The sequence below is a fragment of the Macaca nemestrina genome, chromosome 2 (genome assembly GCF_043159975.1).
Source record: "Macaca nemestrina isolate mMacNem1 chromosome 2, mMacNem.hap1, whole genome shotgun sequence".
NCBI classification, from domain to species: Eukaryota; Metazoa; Chordata; class Mammalia; order Primates; family Cercopithecidae; genus Macaca; species Macaca nemestrina.
In genome coordinates, this window is record NC_092126.1 from 185,548,273 (window position 1) to 185,575,819 (window position 27,547).

Here is a 27,547-nt window from a genome sequence, read left to right on the forward strand (position 1 = left end):
TAAGTCCATGGCTCATATCTGTAATCCTAGCACTTTGGGAGGCCAGAGTAGGAGGATAACTTGAATCCAAGAGTTTGATACCAGTCTGGGCAGCAAAGTGAGACCATCATCTCTACAAAAAGAAAAAAAAAAAAAAGAAAAAAATTAGCCGGGCAAAGTGGCATGCACCTGCAGTCCCAGCTACTTGGGAGGCTGAGATGTGAGGATCATTTAAGTCTGGGATGTCGAGGCTGCAGTGAACTGTGATTGTGAGCACACCACTGCACTTCAGCCTCGGTGACAGAGCAGACTGTGTCTTAAAAAAGTCTTTTTTCGTATTGACCCAGTTCTTCCCAGTGGATGTTTTTAATACATTGGATTCTTTTTCACTCCTGTGGTAGAAGGGACTCCCAAGCTGTGGTCATTGGTTTGCTCAGCAAATATTCAAATATGTTGTCATGCAGTCTGTGTGCCAGGCACCGTACATTCATATGTTTAAAACTTTAGTCTCTTTAGTGTCCTGTGTGATTTGTCTTTTCTTAAATTATCTGAAGGGTATGGACTCTGGAGCCATGCTGCCTGAATTTGAATCCTGGCTCCATCATTTACTAGTTGCATTGTTCTCATGCCTCAGTTTCCTTGTCTGTAAACTGAAGATAATGATAGTACCCTCTCTAAACTGAAAGTAATGGTAGTACTGTCTTTATGAGGTAGGGTTATTGTGAGGGTTGCATAATTAATATGTGTAAAGCACTTGGAGACTGTGCCTAGCACATAGGAAGTGCTAATATCTACATGGCCTAATTGCCCCCTCCTCTGTTCTCGTCAGCCTTGGTAAAATCAGACTTCTTTCTCTCTCATGGGAATATATGGCCCATCGCTAGGCCCCTCAGTCTGATGTCTGCTCTAAAGAGTTGATAGTAGAGAGAGGGAACATTACCCAGCCTGTTATTCCTTCTCTGTCTGTACCTTCTTCCTGTGTGATCATTTCTGTTCCCATTGCTTTAAATATCTGGTTTGTGTAGGCAATTCCCAAGTGTAAATCTACAGTCCTTCGTTTCTCCCAGAACTTCAGACCGACTTAAAGCATCTCCATGTGGGGGGTCTTAGCATCCCAAACTTAACATTCCTAATCTAAAACTCTTTTTTTTTTTGTCCTGAGAACTTGTTTTTTTGTAAGTTTTTTGCATCTCATTACATGGAAAGGGGAACTGATTGCCCACGTCAAAAACCCAGGAGTATTTTTTTTAACTCCTCCCCTCTACATTGAGTCTGTCAGCAAGTCCTGTCTGTCCTGCTTCTAGAGTGCATCCCACTCTTCTATTTCCCTCCATGCCTTTCTTACCACCCCAGTCACTTCCCGCTTGAGCTGCTGCCTGAGAAGCTTCCTCACTAGTCTCTCTGACTTCCACTCTTTTCTACAGGGCATTCTTCACACAATAACCAGGGTGAGCTTTCAAAAATGTAAATTGGATTGTGTCCTTCCTTGCTTAAAAGCCTTCCGGACTCCCAGTTGCCCACCTTGTCAGTCTCCCCTTTATCTGTTCACATCTGTTGCATGGTGTTTCTGCACTGGAATGGAAGATTTTTGAGGCCGTGGGTATTGGCTGTATCATTGCATAATTCCCAGTGTCTGGTATATAATAGTTGCGCAGTAAAGACTTCCTAAGTGAACAAGAGCATGCTCTTACTCTTATTTCTAATATATTTTTCACCACCCCCACCCCCGGACCCTTTTTTTTTCCTTTTTTGTAAAGGATGAGCTTTGGAGGATCCAGGAGAAGCTGGAATGTTACTTTGGCTCCTTGGTTGGCTCGAATGTGTACATAACTCCCGCAGGATCTCAGGGCCTACCGCCCCATTATGATGATGTCGAGGTAAGAGAGGGAGAAAATTGCTCCATGCTGGGAAGAACGAGTTGTTGAGAGCCTGGTTTAGTAGAGTTGTCAGGGTGAGTTCACATTATTCTCTAAGGCTCTTAGGTCTGTATTCATTCTTTCTGTGCAGTGTCTGGAGATATTGATTTCATCAAAATGTTGGGCCAAAGTAAATCCCACTAAACTGGTTTCCCATTCTGTCTTAAAGGAAGAGATTGTTTCCAACCTTACTAATTTAAAGAGCCACACATTCCTTTGAAACAAGTATTTATTGAATTTATCTACAGAAAGGTGTGCTTGGCTTTTCCTTTAATTTCACAAAGTATGGTCTTTAATAAGGTGAGGTCACAATCCTTCATCTGCTTTCATTTTGTTCTTTTTCAGTAGCTGCCAAAAATATGTATATATTTTCCATTTGTGAAAATCTTGGGGCAGCTTGAATGAGGGTCATGGTTTCACTTAAGTATTGGCATCTTGACAAGTGTTGATTTCACTCTGACGTGGCTGCCAAACAAATTTAACTCTTTGGCTTATGTATTCCATAGTTTTATTTTTGTCCTCATATAAGGTGTAAACACAGAGTTATTAGTAAAAAGTCCCCTTTTTCTCCTGTGGTAGCAATTCGACATCAATACATTTTCCCAAAATGTTATTTTTAAGGTTTTTAATAGAATATTAAAATATCTTTGACTGATTAAAGAATAAAAAATGCTAACTTTTCCTGTCTGGCCAGGCCCTTTCAACATTCAGGATTTAGACCTTCAGTAATATCCGAAGCTTGGCTTTTCCATCAGAGATTATGGGCTTTCAGCTGTCTGATAGAAGATTTAAAGGAATGAGATAGTGGAATATAAAGAACTCAGCGAGGCTCTAAGAAAGTGAAAAGAATGAATATCAAGTGTCAGGATTCATGATTCCCTGTTTTTAAAAATAAAACCCAGTAGTGGCAACTTCCGTTTAGCTGTGGAATGACATGCATTTCTCATCTTTCATTTTTATTTTTTATCGGAAACTTGTACCGTTGACCCTTGAGCAGAGTGGGGGTTAGTGCTGCCAACACCTGGTGCAGTCCGAAATCCGCTTGTAACTTTTGACTCCCCCAAAATTTAACTACTAGTAGCCTACCATTGCCTAGATATCTTACTGATAGCATAAATTGGTTAACACTTACTTTGTATGTTATATGTGTTGTATACTTTATTCTTCAATAAAGTAATCTGGAGAAAAGTTATTAAGAAAATTGGAAGAAAGAGAAAATATATTTCTAGTACTGTATCAATACTGTGAGTTTACATCATTTGTTTACAAGCTAAATTGTCCATCTGAAACTGTGGGCAGCCACAGCTGCAGGCCTTACTCTACAGTACACATCAAGCAATTCAACTTTTTCTTGTAATGTTACAACTTTTTTCTGCTTCTCAGGAGTACTTGGAGTAGTCACAGTGGCACTTCATATGGGTCCCATGGTATTATTCAAGGCTTAAGCTGTTGCACTCAACATGATGAAAAATACACAAGAACTGTTGAGAGATCACTTTTTACTGTGATACACAATTCACTGGAGAGAGGAACGGTTCATGTGGAGATAATTAGCATCACACTTGAGCTCATGGCAATAGCAACAGGAGGTAGTACAAAATTATTACAGTAGTACGATATGTACTAAAGTTAATTTTATTCAGCTATTCCATATTGCATCTTTAAGTTCGTTTACCTTTCTTGACTGCAAATGGTGACATGTATGGTCTGGTGGAAGTATTTGTATGGGTAAGTTTTGATAAATTTTAACCTTTCGTAATAGATTTGTGAATATGTTATGGTAGTAGATGATAGACTAATATCTATATGTTTTTATATTGGATGCATTTATGAAATTCTTAACTCTTTTGATATTTTTCATGTTTTTCAAGTTGTTGCAAATCTCCCCCAAATTTTCCAATATACTTATTGAAAAAAATCAGCATATAAGCACACCTGCACGGTTCATCCCCATACCGTCAGGCCAGGTGCAGTGGCTCACGCCTGTAATCGCTTTGGGAGGCCAAGGCGGGAGGATTGTTTAAAGCCAGGAGTTCAAGACCAGCCTGGGCAACAAAGCAACACCCCAAATTGTGACACTGCACTCCAGCCTGGCCAGCAGAGTGAGACTGTCTCTAACAGAAAAAAACAAAACAAACAAACAAAAAAACCTATGTTGTTCAAGGTTCACCTATATATTTGTCTAAACCCTTAGAGGGCTAATATTCTGGAAGCACTTTGTGTGTGACTTGTCAGGAAGCTCTCTGATGCTCCTGGGCCTTGTGGGTCTCTAGGTTTTCATCCTGCAGCTGGAGGGAGAGAAACACTGGCGCCTCTACCACCCCACTGTGCCCCTGGCACGAGAATACAGCGTGGAGGCCGAGGAAAGGATCGGCAGGCCGGTGCATGAGTTCATGCTGAAGGTATGTGATGACCATTGTGGGCACCTCATTGTTGGAGCCATTGTGGTTTTCTCTGTTGCTAAGACAAGTTCAGGCTCAAGGTTTAGAGTTCGTGTGCTGGTCCCCATGGGAATGTAGCCCTGGGTCTCAGGGCAGGGTGACTGTCATTGCCATCAGCCAGCACATGCAATTTCTGAAAGAGTCTTGGTGGTTTGCGCTTGGAGACTTGAGTTAAGGAAGTATTAAGTTCATTTCCCAAATAACCTGTCTTCATGTGCAGTTCAAGTTCAACAGGAAGAAAGAGAATTCAGTGAACCATTTACTGCTCTAAAGGAAAAATGGAAGCTCTGGCCTTGGTCAGCTTCTCCACATCTAAGACAGTGGTCAGCACAGGGCTGGAAGTTGCTTAGACAGAGGATAGCCAGGGATCCCTTAGTTTTTTTTTTGTTGCTAAAATTCCGGTGTGACTCATTTTCATCCTGGTTTTATGGCACACTATCTCTGTAGCCCCTGCATACGGTTACCAGAACAGTAGTAATCAGGAAAGCTCTTGAGGATTCTTCCTCCGGGGATTCGGGTGGCTTGATCACGTGCAGGTTCCTTGGCATCTTACTGCTGAGAAAATCTGTCTTTGAGCAGTTAACATCGAAGGGAACGTAGCCAGTCCCTAGCAGGAGAGGTTGTTGAGGGAAAGAATGTTACGGGGATAGTAGTTCCATGATTCAACTTTATACTCTTTCTTAAAACATGTAACTTAATTTCCTTTAGCATTAAAACAATAGTCATTTTAAACCATTCCAAAGATTCTGCCAACCTGACACATTTGCATATACTTATTGTTTTTCTTGTGTCTCGAAGTTATAATTAGTCTGTTTCTTACTCAGTGCCTTGTGTGTTTCTTGATTTCAAGATCCTTCCCTACCTCCCAGTAACGAAGGGAAACAATCTTGCTTTTTAGGATGGGTGCCTATATTATAGGATACTTCAATAAATAAACAACAGTAAAGGTAACCTTACTGGGTTTTTAATGCTTTCAGTCAGTGGTCATCAAACTGTAGCCCATGGGCCAGAAAATCTGGCCTACTGCCCGTTTTTGTAAAGAATTTATTGGAACACAGCCACACCCATTCCTTAACGTACTGTGTTCACTCAGCACCAGCAGAACGGACTAGTTGTCACAGAGATCACGTGGCCCACAAACCAAAAACATGTACTGTCTTTCCATTTGGCTCTTCACAGAGTTTGCCAGCTTCTGCTTTTGTTGCACCATGTTTACATAGATTCGTGGTTGGTTATCTTTAAAGACTAAGCCATCAATAGTCTGGAGGTCAGGGCTAAGTTACTCAGGCTAATGACCTGGCTACTTGCTCTGCCCGAGAAGGTCAGGCTTCATAGTGGCCTTTAAGTGTAAAGGGTGTGGATTCTTTGTATTGTTGCTATGCCCATTAAACACGCAGTGAACAGAGTCCAGTAAGAGATGCCCTGAGTCTCCTGGACGGAGAAAGACCATGTTGTGCAGTGTTGTTCAACTGTGTATGTGTATGTGCATGTGAGGTTTTTTTTTTTTATTTTTTATATTTTTTAGACAGAGTCTCGCCCTGTCACCCAGGCTGGAGGGCAATAGCGCAATTTTGGCTCACTGCAACCTCCGCCTCCCGGATTCAAGCGATTCTCCTGCCTCAGCCTCCTGACTAGCTGGGATTACAGGTGCCCGCCACCGCGCCCGGTTAATTTTTTGTATCTTTAGTAGAGACAGGATTTCACCATGTTGGCCAGGCTGGTCTCAAACTCCTGACCTGGTGATCCACCTGCCTCAGCCTCCCAAAGTGCTGGGATTACAGGCGTGAGCCGCCACGCCCCGCCACCGCATCCCATCCACATTTGAGCTTTTAACCAGTGGGCCTCTTCAGGCGAAACCTTGTGTCAATGCCCAAAGATGAAATAGGCTGAGTGGCTGTGGTTGAGGGATGGGCATGAGAGGGTGACGGTGGGGATCTTGGAGCCCTTATCTGCTGCTTGCCCCTACACCAGTGGCAGCCTGTGTGGTTCATCTGCAGACCCAGACTCCCAGGATGAGAGCACCCCTGTGATGGAAACACCGCTCTGTGGCTCAGGGATCTGACAGATCTGAGTTTGAATTCAGCTGCTCTCACTTATTAGCTGTATGTCCTTGGTCAAGTTATTTATCCAAATCTCAGTTTCCTCTTTATTAAAATGGAGATCATGATATTTACCTTGTAGGCTATGAGGATTGAAAAATTTTATTTTGCTGCCTCCTTTACAATAAAAATCTTTAGGTGGGGCGCGGTGGCTCACGCCTGTAATCCCAGCACTTTGGGAGGCCGAGGCAGGTGGATCACCTGAGGTTAGGAGATCGAGACCAGCCTGTCAACATGGAGAAACCCCGTCTCTACTGAAAATACAAAATTAGCTGGGCGTGGTGGCTCATGCCTGTAATCCCAGCTACTCAGGAGGCTGAGGCAGGAGAATCACTTGAACCCAGGAGGCGGAAGTTGCAGTGACTGAGATTGTGCCATGGCACTCCAGCCTGGGCAACAAGAGCGAAACTCCGTCTCAAAAAAAAAAAAAAAATCTTTAGAGGCAATATCTGTATGTCTGTCTTGTTTTCCTGTTGCTTCTTGTCAAATTACCACTAAATCAGTGGTTTAAAACAACATAAATTCATTATCTTATGCTTCTGGAGGTCAGGAGCCCAAAAGGGGTTTCTCTGGGGTTGCTGTACTGCATTCCTTCAGGAGACTGTGGGGGAGGATGTTTACTTGCCTTTTCCAGCCAGGAGGGTGGGGCAAATGTGTATGAAATCAATGAAATATACAGTCATGTGCCACTTGACGTTTTAGTCAACAACAGACATATGTGACAGTTGTCCCATGAGGTTATAATGAAGCTGAAAAATTCCTATCACCTAGTGTTACTGTAGCCGTTGTAAAACGTTGTAGTGTGAAGCATTACTCACGTGTTTGTGGTGATGCTGCTGTAAACAACCCTACTTCTTTGCTAGTCGTAGAAAAGTGTACAGTGGGGTCCTGGGTTCTCCCATTCACTTACCATCACTGATGGGCTCGCCCAGAGTATGTAGATGTACCATGTTTTATTGTTTATACTGTATTTTTACTTGTCCACATTTAGATATGTTTAAGTACACAAACATCATTGTGTTACAGTTTTCTACAGTATTCAGTACAGTCACGTGCTGTATAGGTTTGGAGCCTAGGAGCAGTAGGCTGCACCATGTAATCTTGGTAGTACCCTATACTACCTAGATCTGTAAGTACACTTTGATGTTTGCACAGTGACAAACCACTTTTCTCAGAACATAACCCCATTGTTAAGTGACGTGTGACTGTATACATAAGAGTCTCACTCGGGCTGGCACAGAGACACTCAGTGAACGATAGTTATAATTATCAGTAAAGCATTTACTTGAAGTACTGTCAGTTTGTTGTCATTCAGGGAAAATTTGCAACCAAGATAGCTCTTATGAATATACATCATGATATATTCCTGTTGCTTAAAGCTCGTATTTCTTGAGCTCTTTCTCCAGGGCTCATGGTCTTAACCATTGCACTAGACTGACTCTTGTAGTTGCAGAGAGAAGATGAGCTGCCCTCCAGATTCCCTCTTTTCTCTGTAGGTAGCTGCTGTATGGAATGTTTCGGCCTGAGTGGGATTAGGAAGGAGGTAGCTCAGGGCAGGAGTAATGTGGGGAGAAGGTTTTGGTCCATTCACTTGGAATAGGGTGAGGGAGGCTCAGCTGCCTAGGAAAATGATGAATCTTTGATTACATCTGATTTTTCAGTTCAAATAAGGATTGTATAGTTTTTCAATTCATCCCAACATTCATTGAGCCTGTGTTGAGTGCTAGGTGCTTTGCTAGGGTAGGCTCTGAGAAAGACAAGAGGGTAAGATACAGACCCTGCGCCTGGGAGTACTCAAAAATTATCAGGAAGTGGGAAACTGGCAGATAAGATCATGTCATCCAATCACATGCCCATCATGGCCCTAAGAGCTTGGAAGCAGCACCTCTAGCCCTCAGAATAATCCTGTAAGTTTTGGGGCTATGAACCTCCATTTTACAGATAAAGAAACTGAGACTTTGGGCAGGTAATTGCCAGATCATCAGCCAGTAAGTGGCAGTGTCTATGTGACTCTAAATTAAAGCTCCTACTGTTAACCACTGAAGCATGCAAGAGGGAGGAAGCAGGCTTCCCAGGCACAGGGTGTTACTATCCTTGATCCCTATATCAGGACAGGGTACTCTCAGGTGAGTCTAGTCTCAGCTTGAGAATGAAAAGATAGTTCCTCAGGCACTGAGAGCCCCTCGTGGATTGTGGTTAACAGTGACAGGCTCACGGACACAGAGAAGCTAGACTAGCTGCACATGACATGAGCCCAGCGTATCGACTGCGTCTTGAGGTCGCGGTTTCTCAAATGGCGAACTGAGACTCAAAGCCCACATTTATCTCCCTGAAATAAAGAGGACTGAGAGGAATACTTATTAACTTCTCTCCCCTTTCCTATTGCTTCCTTTAGCCGGGTGATTTGTTGTACTTTCCCAGAGGAACCATTCATCAAGCGGATACTCCTGCGGGGCTGGCCCACTCGACTCACGTGACCATCAGCACCTACCAGAACAAGTAAACACGGCCTCCCGGCTGCGCACGCTAGGACAGCGCCGAGTCCTGGCCACAGCAGCCACGTTCGGGAGGGACATGAGGGAGTTGGCCCCTACCTCCTGTGCAGACCCCGGGGTTTCTGTGTCCTTTGCTGACTTCCACTTTCCTTTGATGTCCCATGTATGTGACTGGCCCCTCTGGACTTGCCCCTGGGGACATCATGAACCTGACTCTATGTAGGACATGGGGCGTTGCCCAAATAGAGAGTCCTATAGTTTGGAAAGAAAGAAACGAGCTGTGAGTACATCAGTGTGTTAGTGACGCCAGGCTGGGCTCGTACTCTCTCTTTTTATTTTTAGTATAAAATATATAGAACATAAAATATATCATTTTGAACCATTTTAAAGCATATATAGTTTGACATTAATTACAGTCACACTCTTGTGCAACCATCACCACTGTTCGTTTCTAAAACATTTTTATTCCAACAGAAGCTCTGTACCCATTGAAATCTCTTGATCTCTTTTGAGGGGTTCTCTTTTTACAGTCCATGAAGTTAAAGTCGGACAGGCAGTCTGGAACAGCAGGAACTAAAGTGCATGTGCTGACAGCAGTTCCAATTAAAATCCTGTTTCATTTCAGCTAGTACCTCCTCACTGGGTGGCAGTGCTATGTGAGTTATATCCAAAAAGCAGCAACCTTGCTGGCCCAAATCATATTTAAAATACTAATCATGGCCAGGCATGGTGGCTCACTCCTGTAATCCCAGCACTTTGGGAGGCCGACGGGGGTGGATCGCTTGAGGTCAGAAGTTTGAGACCAGCCTGGCCAACATGGTGAAACCCCGTCTCTACTAAAAAAAAACAAAAAAAAAAAAACAAAAAAACAAATATTAGCCAGGTGTGGTGGTGTGCACCTGTAATCCCAGCTACTCTGGAGGTTGAGGCAGGAGAATCACTTGAACACAGGAGGTGGAGGTTGCAGTGAACCAAATCTCGCCACTGCACTCCAGCCTGGGTGACAGAGCAAGTCTCTGTCTCAGGAAAAAAAAGTACTAGTCATGAGTTAATGTGTTAAGCAGATACGTACTAGACATTGTGTTTGTTGCTGGGAATTCAAAGATTGTATTGAAGGGACTTTGAGAGAGCTTATACTTTGGAAGTGGTTGTAGAAGAGATGGTGTGATAAATTCTATTGTAGGTTTGCGGAGGAGACTCTTGGAGCTTAGAGGAATGCATTTAGCTAAGTAGGGGGGTTAGAGAAGGCTTCAGAAATAACACCAGTGCTGAGTGAGTCTTTAAGGATGAGTAAGTAGGGGTGGGTCAGCAGATCAGAGTAGGAGCGGACATTCTAGGTCCAAGGAATGGCAAGTCCCCTCCTACCTTCAAGGCCAGAACTTGCAAAACAAGTTAGTAAGCATACCTCTGCTTCTTCATCAGACTTTTCAGTGTGAATTTCACCTCTACATTTAAAAGACTTACTGGAGGAACTAGCTGAGGTCTGGCCCTAGTGTAGTGCTACCTTTCCCACAAGTAGAAAGCCCAAGCTTGTATTAGGCTTCCATTTTGAAAAATGCCCTCATCACTGTGGCTACGTAGGTTCCTTGCATCTTAAGGGACAGAAAGTCACCAAAGCCAGCTCAAGAAGCACAGAGTGACTTGAGGGAGTGAGTCCTAGAAACTATAGAAGGGCCAGGCCACGGAGAGGCTGGAATCAGAAGTCCGTTCTGGATTCAGAGCAGTTCTGGACCACATAGTTTGGCCCTTTGAACATCGTGCATCTGCTGGTGTCCCATCATTAATGTTTCTCAGCTGCTCCCTTTCTGTAATTCTCTTTTCCATTTCTCTTGCTGCTACCAACTGGTTTTCTAGCAACTGGTGTTTTCTCCCTTCTATTCCTTCTGTAGCTTCTGTTTACTCATAACATTAAGCCATCACTAGTTGGTGCTCTGACCTCCCTCTATCTCATTGATCCTATTAGCTTTTGCTTCTGCTAAGGACCTGACTCACTCTCTGTTTCCCAGTCCCAAGAGTGAAGAACTGGCCGGCTGCCCCTGGGTCCTATTCATTTCTTCTCCATTCAGCTGGGGCTGGAGAAGAGCTTCCTAAGTTACAGAAGTTGCCTGCCTAGGGTTGTGGGTGGGTACCATGATCAATGTGTCCAGGCTGGATTTTGACCTGTGTCTTGGTCAGTGATGCTGGAGCTAGAATGAGAAGATGTGACTTGTGGGCCATTGCTCCCCAGAAATGATCCTGTGCTTTGAGCCTAATGCTCCTTCAGATACCATGGAAAGGTGAATATTTGGGGCCTCTTCCTAACACCTCTCAAGGTAGCATTGTTGGAGTGTTTGGGGCTCTGCTGTATGTGGTTGATTTGGTGGTTTTACCAAAGTGAACCCTTCAAGAGATATTCCTAAATTGTGCGAAGTCCCCATGTCTATTCCGAATATTCTTAGAAGAGCACTATTTAACTTCTACTAAATTCCTCCACGAACTGTTGCTGTATGACTTCCACCTACAAAACCCTGCAAAGGAAGCACATATTTTATGTGCTGAGAGATCTGCATACGCCCTCCAGGTTGAGACTCAACGAAAGATGCAGGGTTGGATATCACATTAAGTCACAAAGCAGTGAGGCTGCCAGCTAGTAGACGTCTTGGGAAAACTGTCTCTCATGTGGCTTTTGTCCTCCTTTGCAACTTTTCTGGGAGGGAAGCATAACAGTGTTAATTTTGCTTACTGAGTGAGAAGTAAAAGTCATACTGTGAATTTCCATTTTCTACTCTCCGGCAGTTTGAAATCTGCTGGTGACACAGGAAAATGTTAAATTGCTAAGAAATGTTTAAAGAGAGCATCCCCACAGAGTGCGTTTCTTACACCGGCACACACTTAGGACCAGATACCCCAGAGAAAGCAAAGGTAATTGAATAGGGATGCTTGTCCCTCGATGTTATTTTTAGTCACTGGCTTCTATCCCCTGGTAAAACCACTGCTAGACATAATTGTTTTGGAATTATTGATGGTAGATATTTTATTCAGGAATAGCATCCCTTGCTGTAAGTGACAAGGAAAATGTAACATACAACTGTTCAAATAATTACACAATCCAGAGATCTTGCTGTTACCCCAAATTTCTGTTGTATTTATTGCACATAAAATTTGGTTTTAGGTCCTATAATGACTGTTTAAATTTCCTACAAATCTCCTCTCATAGACACTTTTGTTAAAAATTTGGTCTGTTGAACTTCCTGTTTTATGGAAGTCTATGGTTGATTTTCTGAGAGCTTTTAAGAGAAATCAGTATTGAAGCCCAGCTTCCCACTTTAAATTTTGCAAGTGAGCGTCTGGAATGGGGAGGGAGGACACAGGGTGGTTGATGAAGGTCTTAGATTTCCATGCTGAGTAATGTCCAATTAATGGAACTCAAAATGCCTGGACAGGGAAGCCATAATCCAATCTGTAGCTTTTGGCTTTACTAGCAATAACTATTTTATGTATATTTCGTCTGTGCTCACTGTTTTGGCTTTTTTTTTCCCCCCTTGGTGCATATCCTAGTTCATGGGGAGATTTCCTTTTGGATACCATCTCGGGGCTTGTATTTGATACTGCAAAGGAAGACGTGGAATTACGGGCCGGCATACCCCGGCAGCTGCTCCTGGTAAGGAGTAAAGGCAGCTAGGATGAAAGATGGTAGCTGCAGCCCAGGCCAGCTGAAGTCCTACCTTAAGGAGCCCAGGATACTTCTTCCTACATGAGCCAGGCTTGTCTACTGTGCTGCACTGCTGAGCTGGGTGATTTGCAGAATGAGTGGAGTGCCGTGTGTTACGTGGTGATCCAGAGAACTGTGATGTTGTCCAGACAGCTCTCTATTTCACAGTGGCAGTAGCAGGCAGTGTGAAAATGTTGGTTGAGTAAATGAATAATATGGCCAGGAGAACTGTAGATTTAGCACACATCAGATTACTAGTTAAGAGAGATTCACTGTACTGGAGATCCTGGCCTCGGTGTATTCATTGGCCTCCTGTTCTTTTATTACCTTTTGAAACCGGGGTGTTATTTGATTAGTTTTGAGATGAGTGGATTAGAGCTGAGTTGAGCAAAGGTTGCTTTCTCTGTCTGAAGCATTCGTCTTAGGACAGTGACCTGCTTTCCAAAAGGCAGAGCTTAGACTGTACCATTTTCTCAAGGATCTCTATTTCTAGACAAAATTCTGAAAATTTTTTGCAAACAACAGGCAGCTTAGAATTAACAGTGTTTATAAGGAAATGATGAGATATTCTTAGGGGCTCAGGTTGTCCCTTCCCCTTTGGAATGACATGGATTAATGTTCGTCCCGGGTGGCTGGCAGTTTTGCAGTCTACTGTGGAGACTGAGCTGGGCAGTAAGTTCTACTGGCATCTGGGCCAGGACTCACTTCTGTGTTCCTAGCAGGTGGAATCCACAACTGTTGCAACAAGACGATTAAGTGGCTTCCTGAGGACGCTTGCGGACCGGCTGGAGGGCACCAAAGAACTGCTTTCCTCAGACATGAAGAAGGATTTTATTATGCACAGACTCCCCCCTTACTCTGCGGGAGATGGGGCAGAGCTGTCAACACCAGGTGGAGCTTGCTGTTTTCTTCTGGGTGGTCAGAGGCTAATGCAGGATGTTTGCGGTTTTTCTGGGTAGGCGCCTCTTCGAACAGATGGAAAGTTTGAAGTGCTTTCATGTTAATGTGGACCTACATCCATCCTTAGTGTATGTGGTCAGACGAGATGTGCTGCACTCAACCTTTAGTAACCTGCATCTTAGAAGTCATTTGGAAAGAACTTGTATCCCAGCCTGATGGGAAATAAGAGCCCTGTCCTTTTGGGTGAGAAATATGTATATTTATAGGTACTCTGGTATTCATAGTCTTCAGGAAGTTTTAAAAATTTGAACATTGAAATAATCTTGTTGGAATTAAGTCAGGGATGGGTTGTCTTTGTTTGTGTTGCTTAAAGGAATACGTGAGGCTGGGTAATTTATATAGAAAAGAAGTTTATTTGGCTCATGGTCTGCAGGCTGTACAAGAAGCATGGTGCTGGTATCTGCATTTGGAGAAAACCTCAGGCCACTCACAGTGGAAGGAGAAAGGGAGCCGGCATTTGCAGAACACATGGTGAGAGAGGAAGCAAGAGCGAGGATAAGTGCCAGGCTCTTTTTAACACCAGCTGTCATGGGAACTAACGGAACAAGAACTCACTCACCGCCCCCGACCCTAGGGAATTAATCTATTCATGAGGGATCTGCTCCCCGCAATGTGACCCAAACACCTCCCCTTAGGCTGCACCTCCATACTGGGGATCAAATTTGAACATGAGATTTGGATGGCACAAACATCCAAATCATAGCATAGGTAAAATGGGTGCCATCAGCCAGTGAGATTCAAGAAATGTCCAAGATTATTGTCAGCCTTCTCCAAGGTACAGGTGCCTAATTTATGACAGATTTAGCCTGCAATTGATATAACATACTTCTGGATGGATGATGTCATTGATGACTTCCAGATGGATGATGTCAATGTCCTATAGCAAAGACCACCAAGAACATACTCCTGAATTCAGACCAAATTGGATTTATTGACTTGGTGCAGTGGGAAGACCACACAGCATTGGGGACTGCAGGGCATCTCAGTAAAAGGGTGTTAGAAAAGATTTGTAGGACTCAGGTGTAAGGTGATTTTGGAGAGGGTTCAAGGAAGCAGGGCTTTGCTCTGGATTGGATGTTGTCAGGAAATGGAAGGGATTCTAGGATTAAGTCTCCTAAATGTTACCTGGTAGGTAGGAGGAGGGATGTATGAGGCTGAAGTTATCAGTGGTAAAGCAGACGTGGTCACTGATTAGCCAGAGTAGGGGGACGTTTGGTCAGTGTTGTGGTTTGGAATATGTTCTTGCCTGAGTTTAGACATGAGTATGTATGGAGCGATGGTGCGATGGTGTTTTGTCTTCACCTATCACGGTCACAGAGTGATCTCTGCTGTTAGCATTCTGTGGAACTGCCTGTGTTCAACAGGGGAACACCAAGACCTAGCTGTGACTGCCAGGCCAGCTTTTTGGCTACTGTTCTTTCTCAGGGTTGAGTGAAAAGAGTATTTCTTACTAACTTTTATAAAACTCTTATTTATGACCAAGAGAGAACCACTGAGATAATCTATAAGGTCCCTTCCAACACTGATTCTGTATACATTTTTATTATAGTCTTTGGAGGAAGCTTAGAATTTGTTTTTGATTGTATCTATTCAAAATAGCAAATGTTTTACAAGCACATGGTTTAATCTTTAGCAGAACAGTTTGCTTACGCACCAGCTTATGGCCCAGATTACTTCAGTGTTTTCCTTAGCCATTATATTCAATAAAGTGATGATCCCTCACAAATCTTTCCCCACACAGATGACCCTGTAAGGCTAGTCTGTTTTTATTTTGTATTGTTCCACTAAGTTAAATCCAATTTGGAAAAAAAAAAATTTTTTCTGTGGACTTTATTAGATGGCTTTTATAGGATACTATGCTTGACTTACATAGACTGAATAATTGACCAGGGTCACACACCTAATAATTGGTGGAATAGTGCAATTTTGAACTCAGGTCGTCCTTCCAGAGTCCACATGTTGAGCAAGAAGCTTGTAGAGGAAACTGGAGGAGTGAGTGTTCTGTGCAGAAAGCACCACAGCCTTATGTGCTGTGATACTTATGTGTGTGTACTTCGATGGTATTATTTTTGTCTATTTATTGTACTTATAAACTTACATTGGTATTTATCTAATTCTATGTCTGTCTTTACTGTAAGAATGAGCTCCATAACGATGTGAACTATAATATCAGTACAATGTTGGGGTAAGCAAAGTCCAGTTGGAGTGTATGCCATGTTTGGATTCACCTGTAAATTGTTAGTAAATGTGTTTCCTATGTCTGTAAGCAAGTTTGAATCTGCCTGTTTCCTTTTTTGAAGGTCAGCTTTCTCTCTTTGGGGTTTTCTAGGTGGAAGGTTACCGAGGTTGGACAGTGTAGTGAGACTGCAGTTTAAAGACCACATTGTCCTCACAGTACTGCCAGATCAGGATCAATCTGTGAGTATCCAAGAGGGAGATTTCCTCTCTTCTCAGGGTGTTTTTCATCAGAGGCCTCGGTTATCAGATTAACCGCTGGTCTCTGCCCATCTTTAGGAATCCACCTGCATTCAGTTTAATGCCATTTCTTCAGGTCAGATGATGACCAAATCTCACAGTTCCAATTCCATATTTTCCTGCCCTCATCCTCACAGAACATTCCTTCATTCCCTTTATGTGGTGACTGATGTCTAGTCTTTGCTTCCCATCCTACTTCAGGCCTTACTGTTCCTGCTTGGACAGCCACAGACCTCATTCATGAGTTTCCCAGCCCCAGTCCTCCACACTGTGCACATCTGTCTCTCTATGTGGTTTTGTGGCTATTGCATCTACTTAAACTCTATCCTGTAGATCATGGACAACAAAGTCTATATTCTGTAACTTTGCTTCCTAGCCCAGTGATTCCCCAAACTGGCTAACTGATCATGGAGTCGATTGGAAAGCTTTTTAAAATTATAAATTCCTGAGTTTCATCTGGTCTTGGAGCCTTTGGATTTATGTTTTCATAGAGCTCCCTGTACAGTCCTAAGAACCATCTCATACCATATGGCTTTTCCCCATTCCTCCTAATCAGCTCTCTGAGGAGCTATCCTATGAATGATCAAGGGGGATAAGAGGGGTTCTCAACATGTCTCAATAACCAGATTTTCCAGCCGTCAGGGCCAGACTTGGAATGCTCAGTTTTTTAAATCCTACCTGCACTGTCTTTTTGGAATCAAAAGTACACATTCCTACATCCTTGTCTAAAAAAAAAACAGTGATTCTGATAACCAGTCAGTTTGAGACATTGTATGCTAGGCTAAGATTTTTTTGCCCTTATCTAAGAGGTGACAAAGAATGACTAAAGGCTGTGGAAGAGACGATAAACTGCACTGTGTAAGATGGGGGGTGAAAGGAGATAGGGACCATGTGGAAGGGTACTGTAATTGAAATGGAGTTTTTTATAGATCACACAGCTGGTATTTCTCAGGAGTTAATGACTTCATGATGTTCATAAATTGTCAGTTTATACCTAGGAATGTCAGATGTTTTTGATTCCAAAAAAGACAGTGCAGGTATGATTTAAAAAACTGAGCATGTCATTGGTAAGTTGATACATAAATCATTGCTTTTTCATTAAATCCTGAGGATGCTCTTCCAGGTGGCACTCCAGCTGTTTTAACAACTTATTGCCACATACAAATAGTAACCTGTGGTGACTAATGAAGTGTAGACATTGTGTGGATGCACACACCCATCACTTTTTGCCAAAAGGATTCTTTACAGTTTTCAGTAAATTTCACTTGAACACCAAGGCTTTTAAGATTTTTCTTGATGTTGACCTATTGGAAAACCTTTCTAGCACTGACATCCTCAGTGTTGTGTTGTTGATGGCCTAATGCATTTATTTTTTTCCCAAAGGATGAAGCTCAAGAAAAGATGGTATACATCTATCATTCCTTAAAGAATAGGAGAGAGACACACATGATGGGGAATGAGGAGGAAACAGAGGTTTGTTCCAACTGAAAACAAATGCCTATCCTGTGCCTTGGGTGGTGGTTGGGAAGAATGGATTATTTTTGATTTATAGGTAATATGCTTTTTATGGCTGCACTGTGGACTTACCATTTTGCACTACTCACAGAGCTCCTTCATGGGAATGATTAAGTCAGACATTTCTGTGATACATGCACACCAGTTTTAAAGCTTACTAGCTGGGACCTGTAGCCTTATAGGAATGGTATAATGTAAAGCATTTCAAATTACTAATATCACTTACTACATAAATTAGGATCCCTTTTATATAGAAGTTGGCATCTTTTATGTTATCTAATTGTAGCATATCTAAAATACTCATGAAGGGTATCAAAAATAATGTATTGAGAATAAATTTACAGGAAAATGCCACTTCAGTGACATAAGTAGTATACATATTTTTGACTAATTAATGTATCCTTTTTCAGTCTCATGGACTTCGCTTTCCTTTGTCACATTTGGATGCACTGAAGCAAATTTGGAACAGTTCCACTATTTCTGTCAAGGACCTGAAACTTACTACAGATGAGGAAAGGGAAAGCCTGGTATTATCCCTCTGGACAGAATGTTTGATTCAAGTAGTCTAGTGCCTTTGCCGAATCAAATGCTACTATTTTATATGCACATATTAAAAGAAAAGCAAAGACCTGAGCCGAGGAGAGGATGAACTCAAGTTTCCTTACCTGCGTATCTATTAACATGAGACCTCCCTATTATAGGTGGTCATTTGGCCAAGTGTACTAACAGGGGCACATGAAAGAACAGCAAATTATCAAGTGTCTCAGAAAATGAAAAAACCATATTTTGACAAGTTTATTTAATCCAGTGTGGTAGAAAAGGCACAATTCCAATGTATCATTTAGAATTGAATGTCATTAACCTGGCTTTGTTCTTTGGAAGAAACAACTTCTTTAAAGAGCTGCTTTGGCTCTAGAAAAATTTCCAACAATTAAAATAAGAAAAAATTTTAAATTGTTTTTTTACAATGAAAATATACATACCTTTGTGTATAGACAAGCCCATGCCCACTAAAAGTTATCCTGTAACATAAATTTTATTAAATAATACTCCCCCACAATGAGAGGCACACAACACCTGTGGACAAAAGGGAGTTACAGAGGCTGCTTAAAAGATGGAGAAAAGCCTGAAATTGAGGGAGGAAAAAACCCAGTATTTACATGGAAAAACTAAGTCTATAAAAAATACTCAAAATAGTGGGTCTTCGAGTTTAAAATACTCACTGTTATTTTACATTCTAAAGTGCATATAGGTTGATATTTTTTAAAATATCACCAGAGAATTTAATCTTTATAAAAATAGAGCATTTTTCTGCTTTCTGGCAAAAAGTTGGGGATAAAAGGAAAAGTTGTCTTAATGTAAGTCTCAATCCCATTCAGCAGGAAAAAAACGCTTGTGAATTGTGCAGTAAAAGGTGGTAATGACTACTGGAAGCCAAGTCAAAGGTGATTTCCTGCCTGAGTTTACTTAAATAAAAGTTACTTACCATGGGAGTGAAGAAGTGAGGCTTCTATTATTTAGTAGAGAAATCAACTCCACATTTATTTAAAAAGATGGTAAGGTCAAGGTTCAAATGCTACTTTGTTTTAATTTGGACATTTGAAATTTCTCTTCACTTGAGGCAAAAAAAAAAAAAAAAATTGCCTCTCCTTAAATCTAGGATGAAGTGTCAGCATGGAGACAGGTAACCACTGTTGTAGAGTCTTGTCACCTAAAGGGATGTCTTGGTTAACATGTAAGAGTGCAAGTTTGGTCATAGGTTATTTGTACTGTTCTAGTTTGAAGGACTGAGGAAACAATAGCTACAGAAAATACTTTACTACTTGTGCCTTATTCCTAACAAAGCTGATGTCCCTGCCTGGGGTTAGTTACAAGTAAAAATAAATACTTATGAGGTGTGTTATAAAAGTCTCAGTATAGAAACCTTAAAGTTTATCTAGGAAAGTTTAATATATATTTTCAGATGTTGCTAAAAAATTACTCATCTGTTTGCAAAAGTATGACTTGACCTATAGGAATCTGTTCCCTTATGCTTTGTACTCATACAAGCATCTAGGTAGGATATTAATAAATACTACAGGATAACAGCATCACCAGTGTCCAATAACAGGCCATCAGGAATAGGATTCACGTTTGGTGGATAGGAGAGAAAATAAACACTTCAGGAAACTTGCTCACCACAGCTGGAGATCAGGAATAGAACCTTTGCCAGACATCATAATATTTTCTTTATAGGAACACTGAGTAATGGCAAGAATATTTTGAGCTTTTCCATGGTTAAGAGCGATAGTCTCAGAGGTTGGAGAGAATGTTCATTCTGCTCAGTGATCCAGGAGTGTGAGGATAGTAGCTTCCTTTCCATGTCTACGAGACAATGACAGATGTGAGTTTCCTCCTCCTTCACTCTTTCTAGGGATGTTGCTTCTCTCATAATATTTCAATGTCCCATTTCTGTGTTTCTTCTCCCTCCAGGGGCTGATTTACAATTACATGAGTCTTGTCACAATAATTTCCTCCTAAAATAGAAATTCCAAAAGAAAAGATTATTTGTTCAGGCAGGTGCTTAGCAATTTCACAATTTTCACAAGCTTCTGTTCAGCTCACCATTTCAGTGGATTAATGTGTCATTTACAAAGAAGTCTGAAATGGGAAGCTGAGTCTGAACAGGCTTAGCCATTATTCACCTCAAATTGGACCTTATTATGACTCAAATTGAAATACTAAAAGGTATAATACATGATTGTGTAAGCGGCATGCCTTAACAATGCGATTCTTTACAACAGAGTGCTCTGAGAGAACTCTGGCTGAATGTCAGGTACTGTGTTTTTGTTTCTACACTAACAAAACTGACTAACCCAATTAAAGCAACAGCCATGAATAATACTGGCCCTGACCTTGCTGAATTCAAAAACAAGGTTAATTGAGACCTACCATAAATTAGAGCTGAGTGTTTGAAGGACCATGGCAATTCCTGGCGAAAAGCTGGAGATGTTTCTAAGAAACAGATGATATTCATGGGTTTATGGTGCTTCGAATTTAGAACTGTTCTGAGTTCATGTAGCAAATGCAAGTTTTACAACTGTACTAATGAACAAAAACCCTAAGCTTTGTTGTTTGGCTTTTTCTGCTAATTGTTTTGTTTGTATAACTGCCTGTCTTAACTTTTTTTCAAGCATAATTTTAAATGATGTAACATTTCTCTTATACATAAGGATGTCCTTTACCCAAAATGAGGAGATGTGGAACTGAAACTAATATCCAGGGACCCAACATTGGGTATCATTTTATAAAGGCCCACCTTTAACATCAAGGACAAGTTGATCACTGAGATAAGAGCTGATAGTTCCATTTTGATTCAGTCTCCACTTCTGCCTGAATTGCCCATGTTCAGTCCATAGAGCTACTTTAGCTCCAGGTGTGTCCCGGCCACCAATCACATCAAGACATGTATCACTGGCCTAAAAGGGTTAAGAAATGATTAATTGGCAGTACTGTGTTTGCTAAAGTAAGTTGAATTAGGTCCCTTTTCTCTTAGGTAAACAAATCATAGACCTGAAGTATGTATGTCTTGTCTAAAAAAAATACTATATAGTATAATTTCAGTAAGCCTTTTTTAATGTCTTCTTTATGGCTGTGGGTAGGAAATGGTACAGAAATAAACCAACTGAAATAGAGGTACTTGTTTTTAATAGGATGTCTACGTCTGACACAGATGTTCAATAAAGATTTGCTGAATTGGAATTAAATGTTAAACCCTTGTTTACTTAAAATGTATTATGCTGAACTTGGTTTTCTTACGAAAACATTGCATGATGGGCTAAAGATATCCAGAAAATAATTACTTTTAAATGTTTTTCATTTTTGAAGCATGAAAAAAAGAAGATAATCCATTGGTGATACAATAAAACACAGTTTGAATGTTTTAAAACTAGTGTTCTATTGCCAATGCATTAAACATAATGGGAGGGTCATAGAAAAGAACAACCCTAAATTTTATTTTCTAAGCTTCTTCCAATAACAGCTTTCTTTTTCTACTGCTTCTTTTGTATACTTTGAAAGTGAAAGGGTTTCAACCTATTTAGAATCAGACATAGCTGATTTTATCTGGGCCATCAAGTAAGGAACGTCTTGCAAAAGCGCATTGTCCAGCTTAGATCTGGTGACTTATACCATTGGTTGTAAATAAAAAATCACTTAGGTATATCCATAGTATGTGATAACCTTTGTGTTTACTTAAAAATTGAAACTGGATTATCTAGATCAAAAAATTAAGTCAATTTTATATAAATGTTTTAGTAATATATGGCAGTATTTTTATAATCAACACCTGTTTCTAAGAAGTTGCACTGTTTTATCATGCCAGTTGATTTGACAAGATTCTAGTTTTCAAAACAAAAAACTAAGGCCAGAAAGTGGCGTACTGTATCAGTAGGATTGCTTACCTTGGATTTAAAGAGTCCTCGGCAGTAGTGCCAGATCTGAGTATCCTTTCCACTATAAGGAGAAATGCACACAGATGTTGCCCTGGTGTCTGCTAGATTTCCAGTGACTGTCAGATATTCATCCTGGGCACGGTTCTTTATTCTGATGTACACTGCAGGCTATGACAGGAGAAACAGCCATTTAGAAATAACCTTTTGAATCTGGAAGTGAATAATTCCAGAGGAGGAAAGCTGGGAGGGAAAGTGGGAGGTAACTATCTTAGTTATATCAGTTTCACTCTTATTCCCTTTAGTAAATCTGCATAAATAAATATGGTAAATCCGTAGGCCATGGAGCACAAAGCTTAAATTGTACAGTCTCTATTACACTTTGTGAAAAGGGCCCTTTTGAACAGCATAAAGTAAAAGTTTCTTTCACTAGAATTCCATGTGGCAAGGAGTGAGGTGGTAAAGAATTAGGGACTTGATGAGTTTCATTCAATAACTAGCGTGTCCCAGCTATGCTGAGGGAGGTAGGCGGGTTAGAATAAGGGTAAGGTATTACCTACAAGGATTTTGTAACAACTTCAGAAAGACAATCAGACATACTGTGGAGCTATGACTAAATGCCATTAAGTTGGCCCTGGGATGTCTTGAAAAACCCAGACAGCTGAGGGCCCTAGTAGCTGTGATTACTTGTTTACATAAGACCTTTATTTCTTCAAAAGTAGAGACCATGTATGTTTAATGACTATACTGAGGTACTCAAAAATTGTGTAACAAAGGACTTCGTCCCCTTGGCCTGGAAGTTTTAAGATACATATAAAAAGTTTTAAAATATTAAACCTGGGACTTGCCTCTAAGGAGAATAGCTAATATTTATTGAACATGTAGTATGTGTAAGCAGCATGCTAAATGCATTCTGTGCCATTGTTATTTTTCAGAATAACCACAAAAACCTATTAAGAAAGTACAATTATGACCCTAGTTTTACAAATAAGGTGAACACAGATACAAAGAAGCCAGGTTCCTCTTAACTAGGATGCTCTCAGACCTACGTTGAAATGCACTAGTTGCTCTTAGGCACAGGGAAGAAGAGACGAATTCCAAAGGTGGCCGTGTAAGACAATGAAAGGCAGGGGACATAATCGAAGCACAACAGAAACCATTATTTCAGCCCTATGACTTAGGCCTCCAGGCTTAATGTAATAAGATACATGACACCCAACATCCCCACCTTTGGTTCATCTCATTACCATCCCAGTTAGGACCCTGGCTTAGTAATAACAAATGGTCTCTTACTTGAGAGCACTTTCATGCTAAGAAACATAAGTGCTTAGGTAAATGCAATAGGTAATATGGTAAGAGCACCAATGAACAGTCTACTATTTTTGAAACTTGATAGATCAACATGAAGCCAACTGAATTTTGGTAATTAAGCCTTCCTAAGGAAATACACATTCTCAGCACTTAAGGCAATAGAAGGGCAAATTATCTGGCCATTTAAAGCAGGTGAACAAGATCTCTGCTTGGCAAAATGTTTTAAATGTTTCAAATCCCTACTTCCAACATTAACAACGCAACAGTAGTGTACTTAAATGTCTATAATTCAGCCTGATCTCCCACTGCAATTATTAATTCTTGAGGCTTCAGTATATCTTTATTACATTTTCATTACCTTGTACATATAAGAAAACAGGCGTGACCTTCACAGATGACAGAATTCCAATTACTTTAGGACCAAACATCACAGTTTTAATAAATTAACTCAAGCAAGGTACTAATTACCCTTATTACACATTTGTAGTCTGACTCCTCTGTAATTATACTTAAAAACACTGATATACATTATAAGTACCTTAGTGACTTCCTAATTCCCAGCCTCAAAGAGGATCACATTTTAATTAGTCCTGAATTTCTAAACGAGAATATGAACTAAAGCAGTACCAACAACCTTACCACAAATTTAAATGTGACCCACACACTACTATTTTAGAAACTCAAATTCCTTTGTTGGATTTCAAAACTGTGACCTAAATAAACAACAGGAAAAATAATCTATTAAAATATTATTTTGAAATTAAATGTTTAATCAGAAGAGGAATCGGGTAGCTCCTAAAGCACAATGAAAGAAAACAGCATACTATTCTTGTTAAAAAAAAAAAAAAACAACTTCCTTGTAAAAGTAGAGGTGGCTGTTCTCTCCTTTACCAGAGAATCCTGAGCAATAGGCAGGGACATCCTTCCCCAACAAGGAACCACCATTAAAAAATGAGGAACATATTTTCAGTGTTGAACTTAGCTACTAAAATGTCTAACAGAGGGTCAGCATTATGATGTAGTTAGTAAAAGCTAAACTGAATTCCTATCTCTACTTTGCTTTTTCCGATGGCTTTTCAGTGGGCTTACTTCCTGTTCCACATGATAGGAGTGGGGAATAAGCAAGATGTAAAGGTCATGAGATCCTGTACCACACACTCTGCCAGGAAAGCCACTAATGTTTCAGTATCCCTCAAAAGAGCATCTCAAGGGACATTGTGAACAATAAAAAAAAACACTTTCAAAATCAGTATGTTACCATAGTAATATGAGCCAGAGCCATATCAGACTGTTCATACACATTATCTTACTCAACCGTCACAGCAATGAGATGTAAGCAATGTGATCATTGCTTCACCAGTGAGAAACCTGAAGTGCCAAGAAATGAAGTGACTCACCAAGCTGCATTGCTTACAAATGACAGAGCCAGGATTCGAACCAACAGAACTCATGAGTGGTGGGATAAGCATGGTGTGTGTGCACGTGTGCATGTGAAGAGGGTGAGAGAAGATAAATTAGGTTAATATTTTATTGGTTACCATTTATTTAACACTTAAGTGAGGGTTAAATAAGTGTCAGGTCAGAACATCAGAGCCTCAGCATTTAGACCCACTAGGCTGTATTCAGCTCAGTGCCTGAAATAGGTGGTACTCTCTAAGTGCTCATCTTAGGCTGACGGAACGTAGAGTGTGGTTGCTTCGGAACACAGATTTTAAAGCGTAGATTTGGGTTCAAATCCTGGTTCTGACACTTGGATGACTTTCGTCAATGTGCTTCTATTGTCACAGGTAGGAATCATTATCCCCATTTTCCAGTTGGAGCCTTATTCTCTCAGAGCCTTATTATTCCAACTAGAAGATGGGAATAATTCCTACCTCAAAGGACTGTTGTTGGATTCAAGCAATATAGTGTTCTAAAGAGATTAGAGAGAGGTACTAATGCCATATCCACGGGCCGTCACACCCCTGACAGTTTCACTTGGGTTTTCCACCTTCCATGAAACCTCCCTCCTACTCCTAAACATGTTGATACTTCCTTTCTCTGAACCAGGGACTGCCTGTGGCTTTTGGATAATTATGCATTGTTTTGCATTTTTATGTTACTGCTTTGAGTTGGACATGTTTTACCCAACAAAAATGTAAGCTTTAATAATAATGGCAGAAATCACATCTATCTTTATATTTTCCATTATACTTTGCATAATATCATCGGTCCATCCACTGATATATTCATTCCTTCATTAAACAAATAGTTCCTCCGCTCTTACAATATTCCAGACATTGTTTCAGGCACTAGGGGTAGAACAATGAGCAAAACATGCACAGTCCTTGACTTCACAGGGTTTTCTGCAGGGTGGGAGAGACCCCAATCCAACTCTAATGCTAGGGTTATAAACGGCATACAGTGTTTTGATAGAAAAAGCACCCCCAGGTCTTTTATGATCTAATGTAGATTGGGAGGGAAGGTGGGGGAGGCATTCTTGAGGACCTGACACTTAAGTAGAATTTACAGGGATGACTAGTCAAAGAATGAGGGAAGAACACTACACAGAGGGTGCAGCCCATGTTAAAAGTCTTAGTGGGAAAGCACTCTGTACTTAGATGCCTGTGACACAGCCATGTGAGAGATGAGGTTGGAGGAGCAACGTGGGGTAGGGGGTAGATTGTATTCTGAGTGCAGTGGGAAGCTTTTGAACAGAAGACTGACAAGCAGTAGGTGTGCAATAAATACTTATTTTAATTAAATTGCCAGGATCCCTCCTGAGTATTATATAAGTAGGGAAGGGAATATCCAAATGCTTAGAAATTAAAACTAGTACAGTATCAAAGTTCATTCCTGTTACCAAGGTTTGCCACAGAACTTATGATATCTTAGTTTTCCACGAAAAGTGAACATGGCCAATGAGGCTTTGGACTGAAAACTGAAATCCAATGTTGACTTTAGATACAGTCTTACAAATTGGTTAAAATGTACAAGATATCTGCATCCTAATTCACTCCCCCTACTATGTAAATGTCAAACTAAATTAAATGATTATTATTTCAGATGTTGTGGTTTATGACATTTCTACCACAAAAGCAAGCTATTTGGAATCTTACAGTTCTTTTCTCCTTACCTGCTTCATAGGACGGAGGGAACCAATTGTCTTCCATCTGCTGAATGCTGTCCAGTTTGGGATCTCATTAGGCCTGAGTAGGATTTGCCTTCCCAAGAAATTGGATCCTTCATAAGCTATCCATCTATGAGAACACAAAAGAAAATAGTAGTGTACTTCAAAACAAAAAAGCAATCCCTCATCAAAAGTATCTGCACTTTGCCTTATAGCGTTCATAAACTTCTAGGTTTGCAGATTTTTAAAACCACATTTTTTCCTAACAAAAATCAGGGAGGTGTAGGAGAAAGCCCACTGGCCTAGACTCAGAAGATTTGGGTTCCAGTTACAATGCTGGTTTCCTTTCTTCCAAAATGAATGCAAGGTTTCCTCCATCTCTGAAATCCTATATTCCTTTGATAACATTGTCATAGCATTTTAACATTCAAAGGCAGACCATAACCTCCTAACCAGCAGAAAAACACACTCCTGCCCTAGAGTCACATCACGTGTCCTTCAGGGCCTCTGCCTCTAGGTGTGGCTCCAGTGAACTCTCCAGACATAGCTTCTTCCACTCCTCCCTCCACAGCTTCCCCAAAGCCACCAAGACTACTTAGAATTGTTCACAGAAGTTCCCCATCACCCTCTTTCTTCAAGGCCTACCTCCTTTGAGAATCCTCCCCCAGACCCTTGCCTTCAACTCTGGTGGCATTAAAGTGTGTAAAAGTACACTGGAGTCTCAAGTCTGGGGTCTGGAGTCTCAAGACTGATTTAGTGGAACACAGTCATGCCCACTGCTTTAAGGACTGGCTACGGCTGCTCTTGCACTACCATAGCAACTTCAGTAGTTATGACACAGACAAATGACCCACAAACTGAAGGCTATCTGGCTCTATACAGAAAAAGTCTTCCGAGCACCACTTGAGGTGATTAGATTACTAAGCTTGATGACTAAAGAGAATGTGCCAGAGTCACTAACAGGACCTGAAATTCTCAGCAGGACTCAAGGTCAGTGTACACAGTGCTTTAAGAAAGCATGTGGAGGATGAGATGGCTGCCTTGCTTTATTTTGCTAAAGAACCTGGAATCATGGCAGGGTTTGTCCTGGCTTGCACCAAGGGATGTAAAGCCTTGTGGATGAGGC

General features: G+C 41.0%; 2 protein-coding genes across 11 annotated transcripts in view; one reads left to right on the forward strand and one right to left on the reverse strand.

Moving 5' to 3' along the window:
• The window catches only part of RIOX2 (ribosomal oxygenase 2), a 39,008-nt gene extending 17,509 nt beyond the window's left edge, over positions 1 to 21,499 (forward strand). For 5 of the 9 annotated variants that reach the window (XM_011733932.3, XM_071092531.1, XM_011733935.2 and 2 more), the window contains 8 exons: positions 1,737 to 1,856; positions 4,169 to 4,297; positions 8,831 to 8,934; positions 12,468 to 12,570; positions 13,341 to 13,512; positions 15,911 to 15,999; positions 17,440 to 17,529; positions 17,982 to 21,499. In XM_011733932.3, coding sequence (XP_011732234.2) covers positions 1,737 to 1,856; positions 4,169 to 4,297; positions 8,831 to 8,934; positions 12,468 to 12,570; positions 13,341 to 13,512; positions 15,911 to 15,999; positions 17,440 to 17,529; positions 17,982 to 18,140 — 966 coding nt within the window. In that variant the 3' untranslated portion in view covers positions 18,141 to 21,499. Of the gene's footprint in view, positions 1 to 1,736; positions 1,857 to 4,168; positions 4,298 to 8,830; positions 8,935 to 12,467; positions 12,571 to 13,340; positions 13,577 to 15,910; positions 16,000 to 17,439; positions 17,530 to 17,981 lie in introns of those variants that run through there. The other 4 variants (XM_011733933.3, XM_071092533.1, XM_011733936.2 and 1 more) reach the window with 2 other exon arrangements.
• The window catches only part of LOC105477438 (crystallin beta-gamma domain containing 3), a 124,042-nt gene continuing 114,829 nt past the window's right edge, over positions 18,335 to 27,547 (reverse strand). For both annotated transcript variants that reach the window (XM_011733937.3, XM_011733938.3), the window contains 4 exons: positions 26,428 to 26,551; positions 22,014 to 22,172; positions 20,870 to 21,029; positions 18,335 to 20,087 (listed from right to left, as the gene is read on the reverse strand). In XM_011733937.3, coding sequence (XP_011732239.2) covers positions 19,999 to 20,087; positions 20,870 to 21,029; positions 22,014 to 22,172; positions 26,428 to 26,551 — 532 coding nt within the window. In that variant the 3' untranslated portion in view covers positions 18,335 to 19,998. The remainder of the gene's footprint in view (positions 20,088 to 20,869; positions 21,030 to 22,013; positions 22,173 to 26,427; positions 26,552 to 27,547) is intronic.